This window comes from Cyclopterus lumpus, chromosome 3, assembly GCF_009769545.1.
Source record: "Cyclopterus lumpus isolate fCycLum1 chromosome 3, fCycLum1.pri, whole genome shotgun sequence".
In the NCBI taxonomy this organism is placed as follows: Eukaryota; Metazoa; Chordata; class Actinopteri; order Perciformes; family Cyclopteridae; genus Cyclopterus; species Cyclopterus lumpus.
Window position 1 is genome coordinate 8,912,544 of NC_046968.1, and position 17,562 is coordinate 8,930,105.

General features: G+C 42.5%; 2 protein-coding genes across 2 annotated transcripts in view; one reads left to right on the forward strand and one right to left on the reverse strand.

Moving 5' to 3' along the window:
• Window positions 1-3,818, reverse strand: part of nhsb (Nance-Horan syndrome b (congenital cataracts and dental anomalies)) — a 43,177-nt gene extending 39,359 nt beyond the window's left edge. The window contains 1 exon segment of the mRNA XM_034527854.1: window positions 3,539-3,818. Within this exon segment, the coding sequence (XP_034383745.1) occupies window positions 3,539-3,818 (280 nt within the window).
• Window positions 3,819-8,238: 4,420 nt separating this feature from the next.
• On the forward strand, window positions 8,239-17,454 carry ace2 (angiotensin I converting enzyme 2). The gene is given in 21 exon segments (XM_034527722.1): window positions 8,239-8,283; window positions 8,285-8,359; window positions 8,362-8,394; window positions 8,396-8,431; window positions 8,525-8,683; window positions 8,802-8,895; window positions 9,464-9,607; window positions 9,981-10,096; window positions 10,213-10,318; window positions 11,014-11,111; window positions 11,263-11,435; window positions 11,832-12,058; window positions 13,153-13,297; window positions 13,552-13,650; window positions 14,516-14,638; window positions 14,746-14,924; window positions 15,890-15,948; window positions 16,091-16,188; window positions 16,306-16,422; window positions 16,700-16,894; window positions 16,996-17,454. Coding segments are annotated over 21 exon segments (2,424 nt in total). The 3' UTR covers window positions 17,099-17,454.
• Window positions 17,455-17,562: the final 108 nt, after the last annotated feature.

Genomic DNA, 17,562 nt, shown 5'->3' on the forward strand with positions numbered 1-17,562 from the left:
TCTAGAAGACGATGGTCAGTTGTTTATGCCTGAATCCTCATGATGTGTGAGAGACCTCCGTCATCCCTAAACTTGGTTTGTTAACGCCTCAAACTAACTCCCTTTTAATGCCTGTGTGTGAGCGGGGTTACATAATTAATGTCAGTTTTGTGTTTATTGTGGCATTTTTGTTAGCATTTCCCTTTTAGCAATACATGACAGCATCAATATTACTATAGCATTGGAACCAAAATAAGGTCCAGGGAAAAGGTAACACAGCAATATGTAGTCCTGAAGAAAGTTGTTGAACCAGTAAGTCAAGAAAAACAATCTGCATCCATTTTGACTGCCAATTAGTTTTCATTTCCATCTTTAAAAGTAAAAATGCCCAATATAAATACTTTTATAATAACAAATTGAATGATGCTGGACACCCAAAGAAAGCACCGTGCACAACAAACTACAACCGGCATTCCTCACCACCCTCCAACATCCTACACGCCAAATAATTAATGATCAATCAATCAACAATGAAAACAATCAACGGCTGGAGAACATTATACAGATATCAATACACTTCATTTCATTTAGTTGTGTGACACAGAACCCAACTCTGTGTTTGGTTTACCAAAAAAAAGAGGACTGTTTTCCAGGTATCCTAAAATAAATATCATATATTTCTCTGCACCGCTGCAATACAGCACTTAGATCAGCATTTGTGTCATTCAAGGCGGACACTCTGGAATGAAAGTGCATGAAATATTTAAAAGGAATCGTCAACCGTGCCGACAGTTGTTGAGTTGTCGACAGTTGGACACATGGATGCTACCGTCGTCACTGCTGCTCTCAGATGACGACTAGAACCGACAGTTTGAATGCGTTTTGATAAATGTCCAACGCAACACATTGTTTTCCATGACTGACGGACACAAACGGTCTCAACACCCTCTGAACACTGCCGACTGCCACGATCAGGATCAAGTTAGCGCCATATTGACTGCTTGGTAATCTTGATACACTCTCTGAAGTGAGGAAACTCTGTTGCCACTGACATTCAATATCAGCCTGTGTGTACACTCAGTGGTATTCAGCTCTTCAGGGTTATTGCTGCCATTTGAGAGCAAGAGGGAAGATAATAGCCCTTTGAAAGCTGAATAAAAATAGCAAGACTTTGGTGGGCATCCAAGTATGAGCATTGGTCTACAGAGGACTCAAACTCTTCAAGCCGAAGTCCCACACAGACAGTCGAAGAGTGTTTTTCCCAGTTTACTCAGCAGAGTGTTGAATGAATATCGAAGACCAAATAGAGATAAAGGATGAATGGAGATCCACGTTTTCACTGTAAAACACATCCAAACAATGGCAGCATGTCAATAAAAGCGCCTCCAGCGTGTTCATCACACTGAGAGGAATCTAATAAAGTCTTGGTCACAATCTGTGGCAGATTGTCAATTCTGAAAAATGTGTGGTGGATATTTGGTGAATTGTACTGTTACAAATTAAACAACAATAAAAACATGACATAGTGCCACCACTTTTGTACATATGGTCATTTTGCAGTGTGATCTGCACCATTTTGAGCTTTACTCGGATCAGCAGCAGCCACATTGGGACATTCTGACACTGCCCAAAAGTTGGGTTTGCTATTTGGGTCAACAAGGCTTCAAATGTTTAGTGGTATGATCTAAGATCGCCTTCTTAGGGCTGTCAACTTTTGACTTGGACTTCCCAAAATCGCACAAAGTAAACAGTGATTTTACCCTCTCCTATTGTTGAATTTGAATAATAACTAGAGGCCTGAAGGGATCAAACTGAGATGAGAAAGAAGCAAAGATGAGAGGTAATTCTGAAAAAAATAATAAAATACAATTGTATGCATCGGAATTTTTCTAATTCCCTACCGGTGCAACCCCCCAGGTGGATCTCTCTCGCTCCTGTAGGGGTCCTAACTCCCAGGTTGGGAGCAAAGCGCTCACTCTTAAATGATTGTCTGAGCTGCACGACGGCATTCGAGGATTTGGGACCGACACAACTCTTGGAAAAGCTTGTGATACTTATCTCGTATGCCACAGTCCGCACGACAAACCAATACGTCAGGGTTTTCGGAGCATAACAGACAGACACGTTTCTGGGTTCGCCGGCATATTCAAGGAGTGGAGAACAGTGAGACGCGAGTGTAGCTGCTGTGTCTTTGTGTTGGGAGACTTTTGGTTGTTCTGAACGCTGACTTCAGCAGGAGGAATTCCAATGTCTGTCGCTTTCAGCAAGACAACGATCTTTCTCTCACAATTGAATTCCAAGACACCGCACATAACATCTCCTGCACCAGAGCCTTTATTCCTCCAGATCCACAGCAAACAACAAGCAGTACAATGAGACTGTTTTATGTAATAAAGACATGCTCGCTGACACATACGCTGCTGCTGTGTGTGTGTGTGTGTGTGTGTGTGTGAGTGGTTGGGGGTTGGGGGGTTAATCTAAAGAGGGAGTTCATGAGCCTACAGTAGCTTTAGGCCCCAAAATGCTCTTTGGTTGTCCCAGATTATGATAACCTACAGCAGCGATGAATCCCATTGCACAGAATTGGACAAAAATCCCTGAACGGGTCGTCTACAATCGGAAGCCTTCTCCTGAAAGGACTGCAGAGGACATAAATAATATGCTGTACAGAACGTGCTGTTTCCTTGAATTGCAGTCTCCCAATCAGGCTGGGTTTTTTTTTTGGGGCTGTTTTTTTTAATGAAATGATCCGTTCATCAGCCGACACCTGAACATGTAGTCATGATCAGTTCATGTTTACTCTGCAACACGGGCATCTGGATTCATTATTGATGCTGTGTTGGTGCCGCTGCTCGTGGAAAGGGTGGGTTTGGCGCACGGGGAGTCGCCTCTATAAAATCCCATCACACGCACGCACGCACGCACAGACACACTTACGCCGTTTAACAGATATTCGCCTCTGAGCTTCACACCCTGAATTAACGAGGCGCTCTTTTTTTTTCTTCTTCTTCTTCTTTTTTTTTTTTCTTGTGGCCCCCCAAAAAAAAAAAAAAACCCGCCTCGAACATGCTCAGGTGTGAGCTACCCGCAGTAACGAGACAGCGATGCTGAGCCAATGCAGCGGCAACACACGCCCCTCCGCTCCGCGCTGCCCGCCTGTGAACACCCCCCTCCCCCCCCCCCCCCCCCCCCCCCCCGACAGTCGTCGACGGACACACGCACACACACCGAGTTTGGACCGCCGAAATGAATGAGCAGTCAACACGTCCGCGCGTGTGGTGAAAATGCATCCATGTTACTGGATGGTGAAATGTGCAAACGCAACCGTGTGACACATTCTCAATGAGGGGGGGAGCGCGGCCGCGTCTGAGGCGGGGCGTGCGTGCGTGCAGATGGGTACAAATATTTTTTTAGGCGTGCGCCCTTCAAAGCATGAAGGCACACATGTAGGATATACGTGGAAGAAAATCACACATTGCTCAGGTGTAAATCATGACATGTTTTCTTTTTTTTTTTTTTTTTAGAGGAGGGGCACATTGACTTGTGGTGGTCTACTTACGCACTGCCTCCTTTTTGGGGTTCTAGGGCACGGCAGTCTGCTGTATCTGGCCTATTTTGTTCTGGAGGACCCAGACCCGCTGGTTGGTGCTAATGATGTCGTTCTCCAGCTCCTGAAATAAGGAGCAGGCGTGCCGGGCCAGGTCGGACAGCTGTCGCAAGGTCCGGGACAGAACCACGTTACTGATGGCACACAGGTCCTCGAAAAGCAGACCTTCATCGTTGGGGATCTGGTGCCTGCACAGAAGCTGCGGCTCCGCAATCCGTTTGGCGAATGGCATTTTGTGCACGCCAGAAATAACAGGAGTTGTAAGCCAAGTGTAAATTCCCACTGACTAGACGAAAAAAGGGGAAAGGGGGAAACAGACAACATCCAAATATATAAATCCACGAGAACCCGATGAGGTTCAGGCCGACCGCGCGCTATCCCCGGGCGTCAATCCAAGTTCCCAGATTCTCCTTGAGATCCTCCATCCTGCTGCTGGTTTGTTGGGGATCACTCACACTCACGCCTCACCACACGCACACACATGCACACACATGCAGGACACGGCTAAGCCCAGGTCAGTGGTTGTGAGGATGCGTGTTGAGTCTGCGATCATGGGTTGCCTCCGTGCGGCGTCAAGCCAGCCAGAACGAACCGGAAGCGGCGCCCCGAACCTTCAAAACAACAAGCGGGGTCGAGCAGAAGGAAAAGAAACAACGAAGCACGGGAGAGATGAGAAAGAGAGGGGACACACACAAAGCATAGGCGTTGACGAAATATGAAACAGTAGCAGACAGAGTGCGGTTTAAAGGCCGGTATTACACACACCAATAGTCTTTCATACTCAGCCTGCACGCCATACGCTTTTATTTTGTAGGTCCGTCCTGTCTTTTTCCGGTTTTAGTGTGCTCATATTTCTGGGGCTTGATGGAGCCTGTCTGTGGCCTGAGCAGCGCGCAGGCTGAGAGGAGGAGAGAGGAGGACTGAGGTAAAAACCCGGAGATGTGGATGTGTGTGGACAGGGAGCGGCCCCAGAGAGCAGCGACACGCTGACAGGGGAGCATCTCCACAACACCATTAACCCTGTCTGTGATGCGCGAACTCAGAGGACCACGAGGCACATGCTCATTTCTATTCATGTTCACTCTCAAACACCTGGATCAATGGGTACAGCAATGCACAGGGGTTGAACTATATATAATTCATAAGCAGATAGCAAAGCACAACTTCAACTAATGAATTGCAGGTATTAATAATGAAATGTCAACTTCATGACAACAGTCTGAAGCTCTAGGAGTTAATTAGCCAGTTTGATGTGGAAACTGTAATGCATCTGAGGGCTTTTTACGGTTAAAGAGGTCTAATTCCCTGTTGGGACCTCTCATAAACAAATCCAATGTTTTACAGCTGGGGGTCTCTGAAAAACCAAACAGAAGTAAGGGAACTTTAAAAAACAAACATGGTATTGGTTTAAAAACATTTAAAGTAAAGAAGGTGTGACAGACTGCACACAAACATGTTAATGAGGTCAGAAGAAGGAAGAAAAAATATCCGTCAAATTGAAAATGAAGGGTTGATTTTGCATTATTTTACACATACAGACATAAAGCGGCGTGACTCTTTAGAAACCCAAACAGTAAAGAGAAAAAAAGCCAAAGTCAACTAAATACGAGCATAAATGTCTCTTAAGGCTTTCACTAATCAACTAGTTATCAACATTTAGATTCAAGAGGAATTTGTGCACATTCTTGGCCGAAAAAAAATATGCATTGTTGAACATTTTCAATTTCAAAGTCAAGGTTAGTGCTGGATATAATAGTTTTTACATGCTGCTTTGATTGTGCCTGGCTCCTGAAGCTGCGATGTGGGGACATTCGTTAGGTACCATAAGTTTGGAAAAAACTATGCACATTGCCAAAGCTGTTTGACTGTTTCTCCGCTGCAATCTGATTGGCTGTTTGTTGTGGTCATTTGAAGTTAGTAGTTCTGCTCAAGAAGATGCAGTCGTCATGAACAATGTGGATTATCTTCTGCAGCACACATTTTAAAGTCAGCTTTTGAAGTAAAACACGATTGGTGCCACCAGTCGCTGGATATCGTTATGGACTAAACCATGGCCGAAATGACCACATTTAATGTGGCGTGGTGCTGTTAACCATCCGTCACAAGAATTAACAATTTAAGAAGCACACAATCAAAAATAGTCCTGTCCCAAAGAGTTGGAGATGTTTCCTTTCCTCTGTCCTTCAGTTTTAAAAAGAAGGCAATACAGGACAAAGCGATATTTAATGCAAGATATTGCAGAATGAACCGGTAGAATATAATGCAATGCACACTTCACTGTATCCTCCTGCTCGAACCCTGAGCCTTTTAAACTGTGAAACTCAGAAAAGGTCACCTCAGAGAGGAGCCTTCAGCATACTGAAGCTGAACGATGTCCAGTGAACAGATTTGTGTTTGTTTTTTTGCTGAATGTGAGTTTTCAGGTTGCTAAGCCAGGCTGTTGTGTTTTTCATTCACAGTGATTATCCTATAGCCTCGAGGCTCAGTCTGTATATATAGACATGCTGCAGTAAACTTGCGGTGGCAGCACATTTGAGGCAGCAGAGATTGACAGTGACCCGTCATGCACTTCACTCCGAGCTGCCGAGAAGACAAGCGTGACCACAAATACTACAACGATCTCGTCAACTGACACAAAAGCTCAGCAGCGGTGCAATGTAGCTCAGTGCGTTTACTCAAGTCCAATTTTGAGGTGTGTTTTTTGTGTGTGTTTCCATGTTATGCAACTATATACAACCCACCGCCTCCTATTTCACATCAGGCCTTGTCTGTAAATCACGAGAAGAGCAACATGGTGCATTCCTGACCACTTTATATTATCTTGAACATGTAAACCAGCCACATGAAGAGATATGTGTTGGAAGAATCACAACATGGTTATATTGCATTGTGTTATTAAAAAACATATACCCACGCTAAATACTTCTATAAATGAGACCGATTAATTGCATTTAGTTTTTTTGCTCTGGTCAGTAAAACAAACAACGTACTCACGTGTGTGAGATTCAATGTTATAGATAGGCTCCAATTATCAGAACAATGCAAGCGTTCAGGCTCCCTCATGTGGCTCAAATGTTAACTTTTCAATCGTCCATTCCTTCATGTAATTTTACTTTAGTAACATTTAAGTCCTTGTACCAGAGTATTTTACACCATGGTTTTGCCCCTCTTCAAAAGTTCTGTACTTAAGTACAAATTGAAGTATTAACTATTTCAATTTTATGCTACTTTACTTTTACACCACTATATTTCAGAAGCAAATATGTGACTTTACTTTTTACTCCGCAACATGTGTGACAGCTACAGTTTCTAGGTATTTTGTCACTTACATTGAAACCACATAGAGAAGAGAATGCTTGACACCGGATATAGACAGGAATAACAATTAAAGCAACCAATACAGTGTTAATGTGAATATGTATAAGTATTGTTAACATTGAGACGGACAGAACACAAACGAGAACCTGTCCTTAATTAATCAACGTGATAAAAACCGACTGTGTCCACCAGGGCGGCGCTGTTGCACCAGATTAGGGTTCCCACTGGTGTGAAAACAGGTGCACTACCTTTGAGTGCGCTTGCTGTTCTGGTTGAAACATGATTAATTAACATAATGGCACTTTTAAAAGCACAAATAAATGGATTGCCGTCCAAAAACAAGCCTGAATCAGAGCACTGAGAGATTTCTCTTGGATTAAAAAACTATTCTGATTCATTTTCCGTCTTTATTTAACCGATGTTAGTTATTGCTCGATTTATTGCAGAGAAAGAGAGCAAATATGTTTTGATGTTGGTAATAAATCCAAATAATAAACCTTGCCCTCGTGACTGATTTCTTATCAGCGATTATGGCTCAACAGTGTGTTTTATCTGGTGGTGGGAAATCCACCGCCAACCCGATAAGAAGGTTGGATCTTCGTCTAATGCTATTGTTTCCTGTTTTCCTTGACTTTTCTCCTCAAAAGGTCATGTTGTGTTTAAGAAATGAAACTTCAGTAAGGAAATCAGTAGAAACAACTAGGAGCACACTTTCCCCTCCACTATCTTGTATTATATTCGATAGTGATAATGAACACTTTATTTGTATGGGACCTTTCAAAACAAGCAATACAAATACATTTCCAATAAATCATATACAATTATTACAACAAATTACATCAGTTGAGGAAAAAGTCATATGATATAAAGTTTTAGGAAAGTATATTATAATCTAAATGCAGTAAATGGAGACAATGCATTCCTCAGTTTCATCATTAAAGTTTTTGGCTGAAAGGTGACAAATGTTTATTTTATTTATGATAATGTACACATTGGTCAGCAGCTTTAAAATTTATTCCAAAAGATTTTTGATGAGTGTGTCATCGTGTTGACGAGCTCATAGGAAACAGACAGAGACCTTTTTATTTGCTTAAACACAACTACCTGCAGAGCTTTTAAAAGAGATCCATGTTATGAATATGTGTAACGTATCAAAGCCTATCACAGACTCGCCCCCCATGTGAACACAGCCCAGCGATGTCATATCTGTAAATGAAAACTCAGATACACCCTTAGTTACAGCTCTGCTGTCCAAAGGCCAACTGTATAACAGAGCACCGGTGCCTCTCCTTCTCCCAGTTTGTGTTTGGATGGAGGGAGCTGAAGCAGCCAAGATGTCTGCTCGCCTCCTCGTAGTGCTGCTGGCTGTGTCCTGCGCCTGTCTCTGCTCAGTCAGATGTGGAGAACAAGGCAAATGCGTTCCTGCAGACGTTCGACGAGGAGGCCCACCCGGCGTATTGTACCAGTACTCGCTGGCATCCTGGGCCTACAAACACCAACATCACCGAGGAGAACTCGGACAAGCTGGTGAGCATTCAGGGAGCTTCTCAGAAATGCAGATGGTGGAGCTGCTGTACACTGACACCTGTATTTTGACGTGTCTCTTTTCATTCTACCCAGTCAGAGGAGGGGCAAATCTGGGCCAAATTCTACACCAATATGTCAGATGGGTCCCGGCAGTTCCCCATCGACCAGATCAATGATCCACAAATCAAATTACAGCTCATCTCCCTACAAGACAAAGGCTCTGGTGCCCTATCCGCAGATAAAGCTGCACATGTAAGACTTATTTTCGTTCTGTTTGGATACGTCTTAAAACTCTTTTCATGTTTTAAAAGCTGCAAAGACTCGTCTTCAGCGCTTCATCGACCTAAACATATCCTCCTTTCGTTTGTAGCTCAGTAAGATCATGAGTGAAATGAGTACAATCTACAGCACGGCGACGGTGTGTCTCATGGACGACCCCCAGAACTGCCAGACTTTGGAGCCAGGTTACGACTCTGTTTGTAAGGAGCGGTTATCACGACGTGGCGGCCTGCTACTGTCAGATAAAGCAGTTTATAATTAACACAGTCACCGAGAAAAGGAAAAGGTCTTTTATGAACGTGTTTGAACAGAGGTGTTTTTACCAAGATACTGTAATGCATTGTGGGAATTATGTTATGACCAACTTTATAATGTTTAGTTCTTTCATTTTGAACAAGCAACAGGAAAAGGGACAAATACACAACCCCACTTCTATCTTTTCAACTGTTGAAAGTGCACTTAAACAATTACTATTACTTTGAAGTACTTTTACTTTCCTTGACTAGTATCTATTTTATGCCACTTTATACTTCTACATTTTGGAGCAAAATATTGTACTTTCCACTCCACTATAATTAAATGATAGTTATAGTTACTACTTACTTTTTAGTTTGGGATTTACAATAAAAATGTGATGAGCATGTAAAATACAGTACATTGTAATCTCCCCCCCCCTTTTTTGGGGTTATTTTGATGAAAGGCAAACATGTCTTCATTGGACCAATGAACACTGACGCGCTCCTTTGTTTTCAGGCCTGGAGCATGTAATGGCCAGCAGCCTGGACTACTCTGAGCGTCTGCATGTGTGGGAGGGCTGGAGGAGAGAGGTGGGCAAGAGGATGAGGCCTCTCTACGAAGACTACGTGGACCTGAAGAATGAAGCTGCCAAACTAAACGGTGATACAGATAAAAAGAATACACGCCACTGCCGTTGTTGACGTGTATTGTTTTTAATGTGTGAATGGCATGCTCTTGCTAAGTTGTGGATGCAAAGGGACCAGGGCTTCAATAATTACCACACTTTCATCACATCCAGTGGAAATATTGTAAAGGAACGCTATGGATAATCTAATAAACTAGATTGTGTGCAGGACGAACACACAGCTGATAGTGTTCAGTGATCATACATGACGGATCCTCCCAAGAGCTCGTTGTAACACAAGTTGACAAAAACAGCAGCATGTTGCCTTCTCATAACCTCAAACTCGTGCATTATAAAACCCACCTTCTGGCATAGTGACGGTCATGTGTCTGACTCACACTCTGACAGGTTTTGAAGACTATGGAGCTTACTGGAGATCTAACTATGAGACCATTGAGGAGGAAGCCCAGTTCAAGTACACCAGAGACCAGCTGATGGAAGATGTCCGTTCTGTCTACAAAGAGGTACGTCAGTGGACCCGATGCCTCGCGTGTCAGAGCACCGACGGTCATGAGAGGACGAATGTACAGTTTGTTATTGACTGTGTGAAGTAATTGACAACAACTATTTATTTTGTCAGATCATGCCCTTATACAAGGAGCTGCATGCCTATGTGAGAGCCAAGCTTATGGGGGCCTACAAAGGACACATTGATGCAGAAGGACCTCTGCCAGCCCACCTGTTGGGTATGTCCAACAAATGTGTCATATATAAATGCTGTGCAGCAATAGAGCACGTTGTAAAGTCCAACATGTAACAACAAATGTGTACTGTAACTCAGGCGTATATAATAATATGAGAATAATAATATCATCATAAATTACCTTATGACATTTTACGGTGCAATGGATGTCCCCATATGAAGAATACATCCTCAGAGCAAGAGGATTTGAATGGACACAGACATTTTGAAGAGATAGTTCACCCAAAAAGAATATTATATTTGTATAAATATTTGTTTCTATTAATATGCTGTCGTGCTCGTTTTCTTTAATCTAGATTGTTTTGGTGGGAGTTGCCTTAGTTTTTGAGATATTGTCTGTAGAGATGTCTTTCTCCAGCAGCAATGTCTCCAGAAACCATGACCCGGTTACCTTGACGTGAGCAGTTTCATGGATGAACTATATGGTCGGAATAAATAGTTATGTGGATTATCTTGATTTACTTGATATATACATATTTTAGATTTAGTTTTTGAGCGAACCGTCCCTTTTAAGGTAACAGTACAGGACAAAGAAAAAGGAAAAAGACATACAACCTTTGTGACATAATGGCCATATTTGGTGTTTAATTGAAATGTACTGGTCTACTGTAGGAGGAATAGCTCAGTGTCTCCTTTGATGACTTACAGTTAGAAATAATTACCTTCTGTGTTGATCAGGTGACATGTGGGGAAGATTCTGGACCAACCTGTACCCTCTGTCAGTCCCCTACCCGGGTAAACCAGATATTGATGTCAGCAAAGCCATGGTGGAGAAGGTTCAGTACAACTTAGTTGATTCGGATATTCTGTGTTGTTAAAATCTATGTCTCATAAACGCATGCAGGGGATCGAGATATTAAAGAAACAAGACACTAAAATCCTCTAATGGAAATTAAATCTTCCGTCAAATGTCCTTTTGACTTTCAGGGCTGGACTGAGCAGCATCTTTTCAATGAAGCAGAGAAGTTCTTCATGTCTGTGGGCCTGTACAAGATGTTCCCAAACTTCTGGGAAGACTCCATGCTGGTGAAGCCTGACGACGGACGCAAGGTGGTCTGTCACCCCACAGCCTGGGACATGGGAAACAGAGAGGACTTTCGGTAGGGAGACCCACACACATGCACATATTAAGAGATTCATGTTCAGCTTACAATTGGGACAGTTGACCTAAACACAAGCAGCGCTTTGTAAAAAAAGATGTGAATGGGTTTTATGTGCTGTCATGCGAAGATTTATCTAATTATAAATCAGTACACGAGAGCCATAAATATGAACATGCTGGAACAATAATGTACATTAATCTCAGAGTCATTCTTTCCTGCTGATAAAGATAACTAACGTCTCTATGAAGTCAAAACCAATTAAACACATTGGCCTTCAGCGTCTGACTCATCAGAAACTGTGATTGCACACACTCTTTTATTGGTACAGTGTATATGGCATGGCATCATGCCCCGCCTTCATCCCCACATTATAACGGCCTGTGATGCCTTCAGGATCAAAATGTGCACCACGGTCAACATGGACAACTTCCTCACAGTGCACCATGAGATGGGTCACAACCAGTACCAGATGGCTTACCGTAACCTGTCCTACCTCCTGAGGGACGGAGCCAACGAGGGCTTCCACGAGGCTGTCGGAGAAATCATGTCCCTCTCTGCTGCAACGCCCTCACACCTGAAGAGCCTGAATCTCCTGCCTGTTGACTTCCTTGATGACAATGGTATTATTAATTGTAGATAACAATGACAATTATCAAACCAAAGGAACGTTGCTTCACAAGCTGCTTTCATCAATGCTGTTGTCATAACAACGGATGAAATGACTATTGGCCTCCATTTACAAGTGTCTCGTATCCGGATACAGCCCAGATGAAATTTAAGACACTTTCATTTACACATACACAAGTCTCTGTTGGCCAGATCACAAATCTGATGACAATCGGTTTTGTCCTTCTGGGCTACATGACAACCTGTAGCCAGGAGGAGGTGGTGATACACTGGAAACTGTTTGGAAACAAAAGATGCTGGAGAAAGAATAACTTCAGCACTTCATCAGTTTATAAAGAATAACAGCGTAGTTTGTGTAAGGTGAACGCTCTGTAAGCCAACAGCAGACAGAGTAGTGACAAAAGGGGGAGCACTGAACCGCGAAAAAGCCTTCGGGACTTCGTGGCCAAAACAGAGCAAAAGTGAATGTTGGACTTACAGAACATTCTTCAGGACTCAACTTCAAAGGTCTGCTAAATTTGTTAACATTTTTAAAAAAATCAATTTAGCTAATATGTCAGTGTTACACTATATCTCAAGTGGCCAAAAAACTTGAAAATCCTGAATATCAAAAGAAGTTTTGATAAATATTCTGTTAACCTGGCCCATAGAAATCACGGTGACGGAACAAACGGCCTGAACTGAGAGCAGGTATGACTAACATGTCTCTGGGTTGCTGCCCTCAATTGGCATGTTGGATAAAAATAGCTTCAGCCCTGTTGGGGCCACCAGGACAGACCGTGTCACACCTGCATTCACCTGTTTGCTGCAGTGAAACCAGTTAATCAAGTAGAACAAGACCGTGGGCCTCCTGCTCACTGGTAACGCTGGTGTACTCACACAGTCTGACATACGTGTCATAAACAGCATATCAAACACAGAGGGCTGAACACGTTGCGCTTCTGCAGAAATGTCCCAGAAACAAATATTATTTATCTGCGAGAATGGTGTTTCATAGCTCAACTTCTGAAGTGATGTTCAGACCAGCTTTTCCTGAGCCTTTTCACTTCCTGCGTCATGAAATGTTTCGTGTTCATTTGCCTCGCAGAAACGGAGATCAACTTCTTGCTGAAACAGGCTCTCACCATCGTGGCCACGCTGCCGTTCACCTACATGCTGGAGGAGTGGAGGTGGCAGGTGTTTGCGGGGAACATCACCAAGGATGATTGGATGAAGCGCTGGTGGGAGATGAAGTAAGCAGAGCATCATGTGAGGGGGGGGGGGGGCTGCACATATTCCAGTTTATTTATGCAGCCTGTGAAAATCCACGGGGTAAATCGCATATAAACCTGCGGACGTATTAATCCCTTTAATCAGAAATATGGTCATGATGAAATCTGAGGTGGACACACTGTAAGCAAGTCTTGTCGCTTTTCATGTTGTGTGACCTCGGCCGCGGGCTCCAGCTCGGGCCTGCGGCAGTGCTGACTCTCTGTTGTCGTGACAGGAGGGAGCTGGTGGGGGTGGTGGAGCCGGCGCCGAGAGACGAGACCTACTGCGACCCGCCTGCTCTGTTCCACGTGTCTGGAGACTACTCTTTCATCAGGTAACACTCCCCAGCTGTGAGGCTGTGCCTCCGTGACATAAAAGCATACTCGTAATAGTCGTGAAATAATGAGAATAATCTTCAGCCACTCTGAACCTTTACTTTCTTAAAATCAGTCAACGAGTGTTCTGTCCGTGTTTTGGTTCTCAAGATCAATTTAAAAGTTTTTTTTTTTAAGAAAACCGCTTCCTAACGTTTCTTAAATCAAGCTCTACAGCACTCACTATGTCTTCTTGTCACCTGTTCAAATAAAGGTGTTTTGCTTTCTAGTTTTTTTATTTTTCCAATCAGTTTTGCCCAGAAACCTGCCAACCTGCTTGCTTCCCCTAAAAAGCCACTTACTGTAAAACTCGATTTACAGATTAAATTACTATGTAATGACACCTGTAATCTAGAACCTTCATTTTAGATTATTCATGACCTCAGAGAGTGAACATCTGACATCTGTCAGTGGAGTAAAAAGTAGCCCGGCTTCCTACAAATTACATTCCCATACAACAAAACTACCAAGTGCAGCCACCGTCAAGAACGCTTCAATTGAAACATATTTTCTTCTCGACTATGTTTGTTTTGGACTTCTCACAAGTATGGACCAGGAGGTCGTTGCTCGTGTCCAGCGTGAAACCAAAAGTGAACTATTTTAATTTGTAACTTAAATTACATAACAAAATACAAATTTGAAGCCAAACCATGATCCTTTACTTAACCTAACCAAGTAAGTGTGTGGCCTAAACTTAATCAAGTAGTTAGTTAGTCAAAACGTCATTTTGTTGGAGACAGGGCTGCACAGGGCTGCATGCTTTAGATGGCTTCAAGCCATGAGAGAGATCTAAGTGTATGTGTGTGCCGCTGGTTGTGAATACAGGTACTTCACGAGAACCATCTACCAGTTCCAGTTCCAGAAAGCGCTCTGCGATGCGGCTGGCCATACGGGGGCCTTGTCTTCATGTGACATTACTAATTCTACAGCAGCAGGAACCAAACTGAGGTACAGACAGCTTCCTGCTCCTCTAAGGCAGTCAGATAATCCAATGTAGTTGTTTGGGTTGTCCCTGTGAAATGCTACAGTAATGCATCACCAATGGTTCCTTTTAGGAATATGTTAGAGCTGGGAAGGTCCCAGTCCTGGACGAGGGCTTTGAATACGATATCCGGTGATGTTAGGATGGACGCCCGCCCTCTGTTGGATTATTTCCAAAAGCTTCATGACTGGCTGCAGACAGAGAACAAGAAAAACCAAAGGACTGTCGGCTGGAAGACAGCAATAGATCCATGTGAGTGCAAACGATATTGAAGATTATTATCACCACTGAAGTAAAAAAATATTTTATAGTAGATAATGATGCTACCACCGACAGCCGGTTGGAGCAGCTAGCTTGGCTTTGTACCAGCACCTCTAATGAACACATGAGAGATTTTGTGTTTAATTTGTAAAAACAAAAAAAAGTAATCATAGTCGACACATCCCCCTTAAGTCCAAAATGTGTTGTTCTTCTACTGTGCGTACAAAGCAGATATAATGTGTTCGTTAGAGAGTTTTAAAGTTGCTGGGGGTGGATTTTATTAGGAGTTTCCACCTGTTCCAGTCTTTGTGCTAAGCTAAGCTAACCCTTTCAAGGTTTGTATTCATTGTAAAGATATGTAGAAATCTTCTCATCTTACTCTTTGCTAAATAAGCAAAGTGCCCAAAATGCCGAGCTATTCCTTAAAGCCTCCCTACTGCTTATCTGGGTTGAGTGTGTCCATCCTGCCATATGGGGTTAATGTAGCATTAAAGTCCACACCAAACACAGTTATTTGAACTGTTTTTGATAGATTTGAAAGCTTTGCCAGAGGCATATAAAACTCTCCACCATTACGTAATAACATAATATTTTCTTATATGACTTCTGATGAAATGTTTGCGCTGCCACTTCACACAAGGGCACTGAAGTAAAAAAAAATCCCTGAGGACATTTTTAAGGAAGCATAAAAAACACAGATTAAGTCACTACTATTTGCATGACCAAAATCGCATTACCACATCACTAAAATGCGTATTTCTTGAAGAAAATGGTTGTGAGTGCAACTTTCTACTCTTTACTCCGTGTTTCATGACTTATAAGTAGCACAATGGCAACAAAAAGTGCATGACATATAGTTATATCTAAAATCAAATGCTGTGTTCACGGTCAGCCAAATGTGTTATGTGTTTGGTGAAGATTTGATGACTATTACATATTTATCCTTTTTTTTACAGATTCAGGGAATGCCATTAAAGTGAGGCTCAGTTTGAAGGCTGCCATGGGTGATAATGCTGTAAGTATTATTAATCATTATCAGAATATCTATTTGAGTTTAAGGGTTGCAATAGCTGACTACAGTGTATTTTGCACCTTTGAAGTGAACTTCAGTCGGTTTGATACCATGGCAAATATTTATCAATTGAAATGTGTTTCAGTATTCCTGGAACGCCAACGAGCTGTACCTGTTCAAGGCCAACATTGCCTACGCTTTGAGGCAGTATTACAGCCAAAGGAACGAGACCTCCGTCTTCACGTCAGTACCATCCTGAGATACCACAAAGATATGGAGATATACTTTATGCTCTGTTTTCATCTGACTATCTTTTGTTACCACATCAGTTTGAGAGCTTTTCTTGGTTTGTACCGGCAGAGCAGAGAACGTCCTCGCCTATAAAGAGACTCCCAGGATCTCCTTCTACATCTTGGTCACCAACCCTGCAAATCTCACCATGCATATCCCAAAAGAGGATGTGGAGGCTGCCATACGGTGAGGCACAAGCTTCATTCAACGCGTGACAAGTGTATCTCCATTACATACCACATGTACGAGCAGCTGTAATAGTGGAGTTATGATGGTGTGTCCGACCACCGCTTTGTCCCAGACGCAAGTATCTCAACAACTATTTTTAACAAACTTTGTTAAACAGGGCTGTTAGCATTCCAGTTACATTTCTATAATTGCTATAATCAACTCAGTGTGACCTTTCCCTAGAGACAGTCGATATGTGTGAGCAATGATAAAAGCATTTCAATATTGATCACAGGTTAAGTCGAGGCCGAATCAACGATGCCTTCCAATTGGATGACAGTACGCTGGAATTCGTGGGTATCCCAGCAACGCTCGCCCCTCTCGTGGAGCAGCCGGTGGAGGTGTGGCTGGTGGTGTTTGGGGTGGTCATGGGAATTGTGGTGCTCGGGGGCCTCTTCCTTGTCATCTCCGGTGTCAGAGACCGCAAGAAGTGAGTTTTTGGTCTCAAGACTGAGACCCGTTTCTACACAGTGTTGGACCAGTTTACTTCCATGACTGTGAGACGTAACTGTGTTTCTTGTGTGTTTGTAGGAAAGCTGCAAATGTAGTCACGGAGAATCCTTACGATACAACCATTGATGGACACATTAACAAAGCCTACGAGGACAATGACGATGAACAAACTGGTTTCTGAGTCCACTGAAGAACAGAAGGAAGATGTCCTCAGAGCATCCCTCTCGTCAAACATCGGCATTCTGCTAAATGTGTTTACGTGTTATAAGTTTTAGTTTGTCAGGTTATTTTATAGTGAATACCATTGTAAAACAGTATATATGATTGCAGGTAATTTTAGTATGCCAAATATACCTCCATGTAAATCTATTCAGTGTTCTACTTTTGACACCCTTTTAATATTATACTTACTATAAGTGCATAATTAGTATAATGGTACAACTACACTTAAGGTGCCTTGACTGTGCTATTTTGAGTATAGTTTTTTATTAATAATGGACATTTACCCCGTATTATGTATTTTTAAATTATATGAAATTGCGCTCACAACATGTCTTTATTAAAAAGTGTCAAATAAACAAATCACATTTATTTTGAATATAAAAATTGTTTAATAAAATTCACAAAATATTAACAACAATCAGT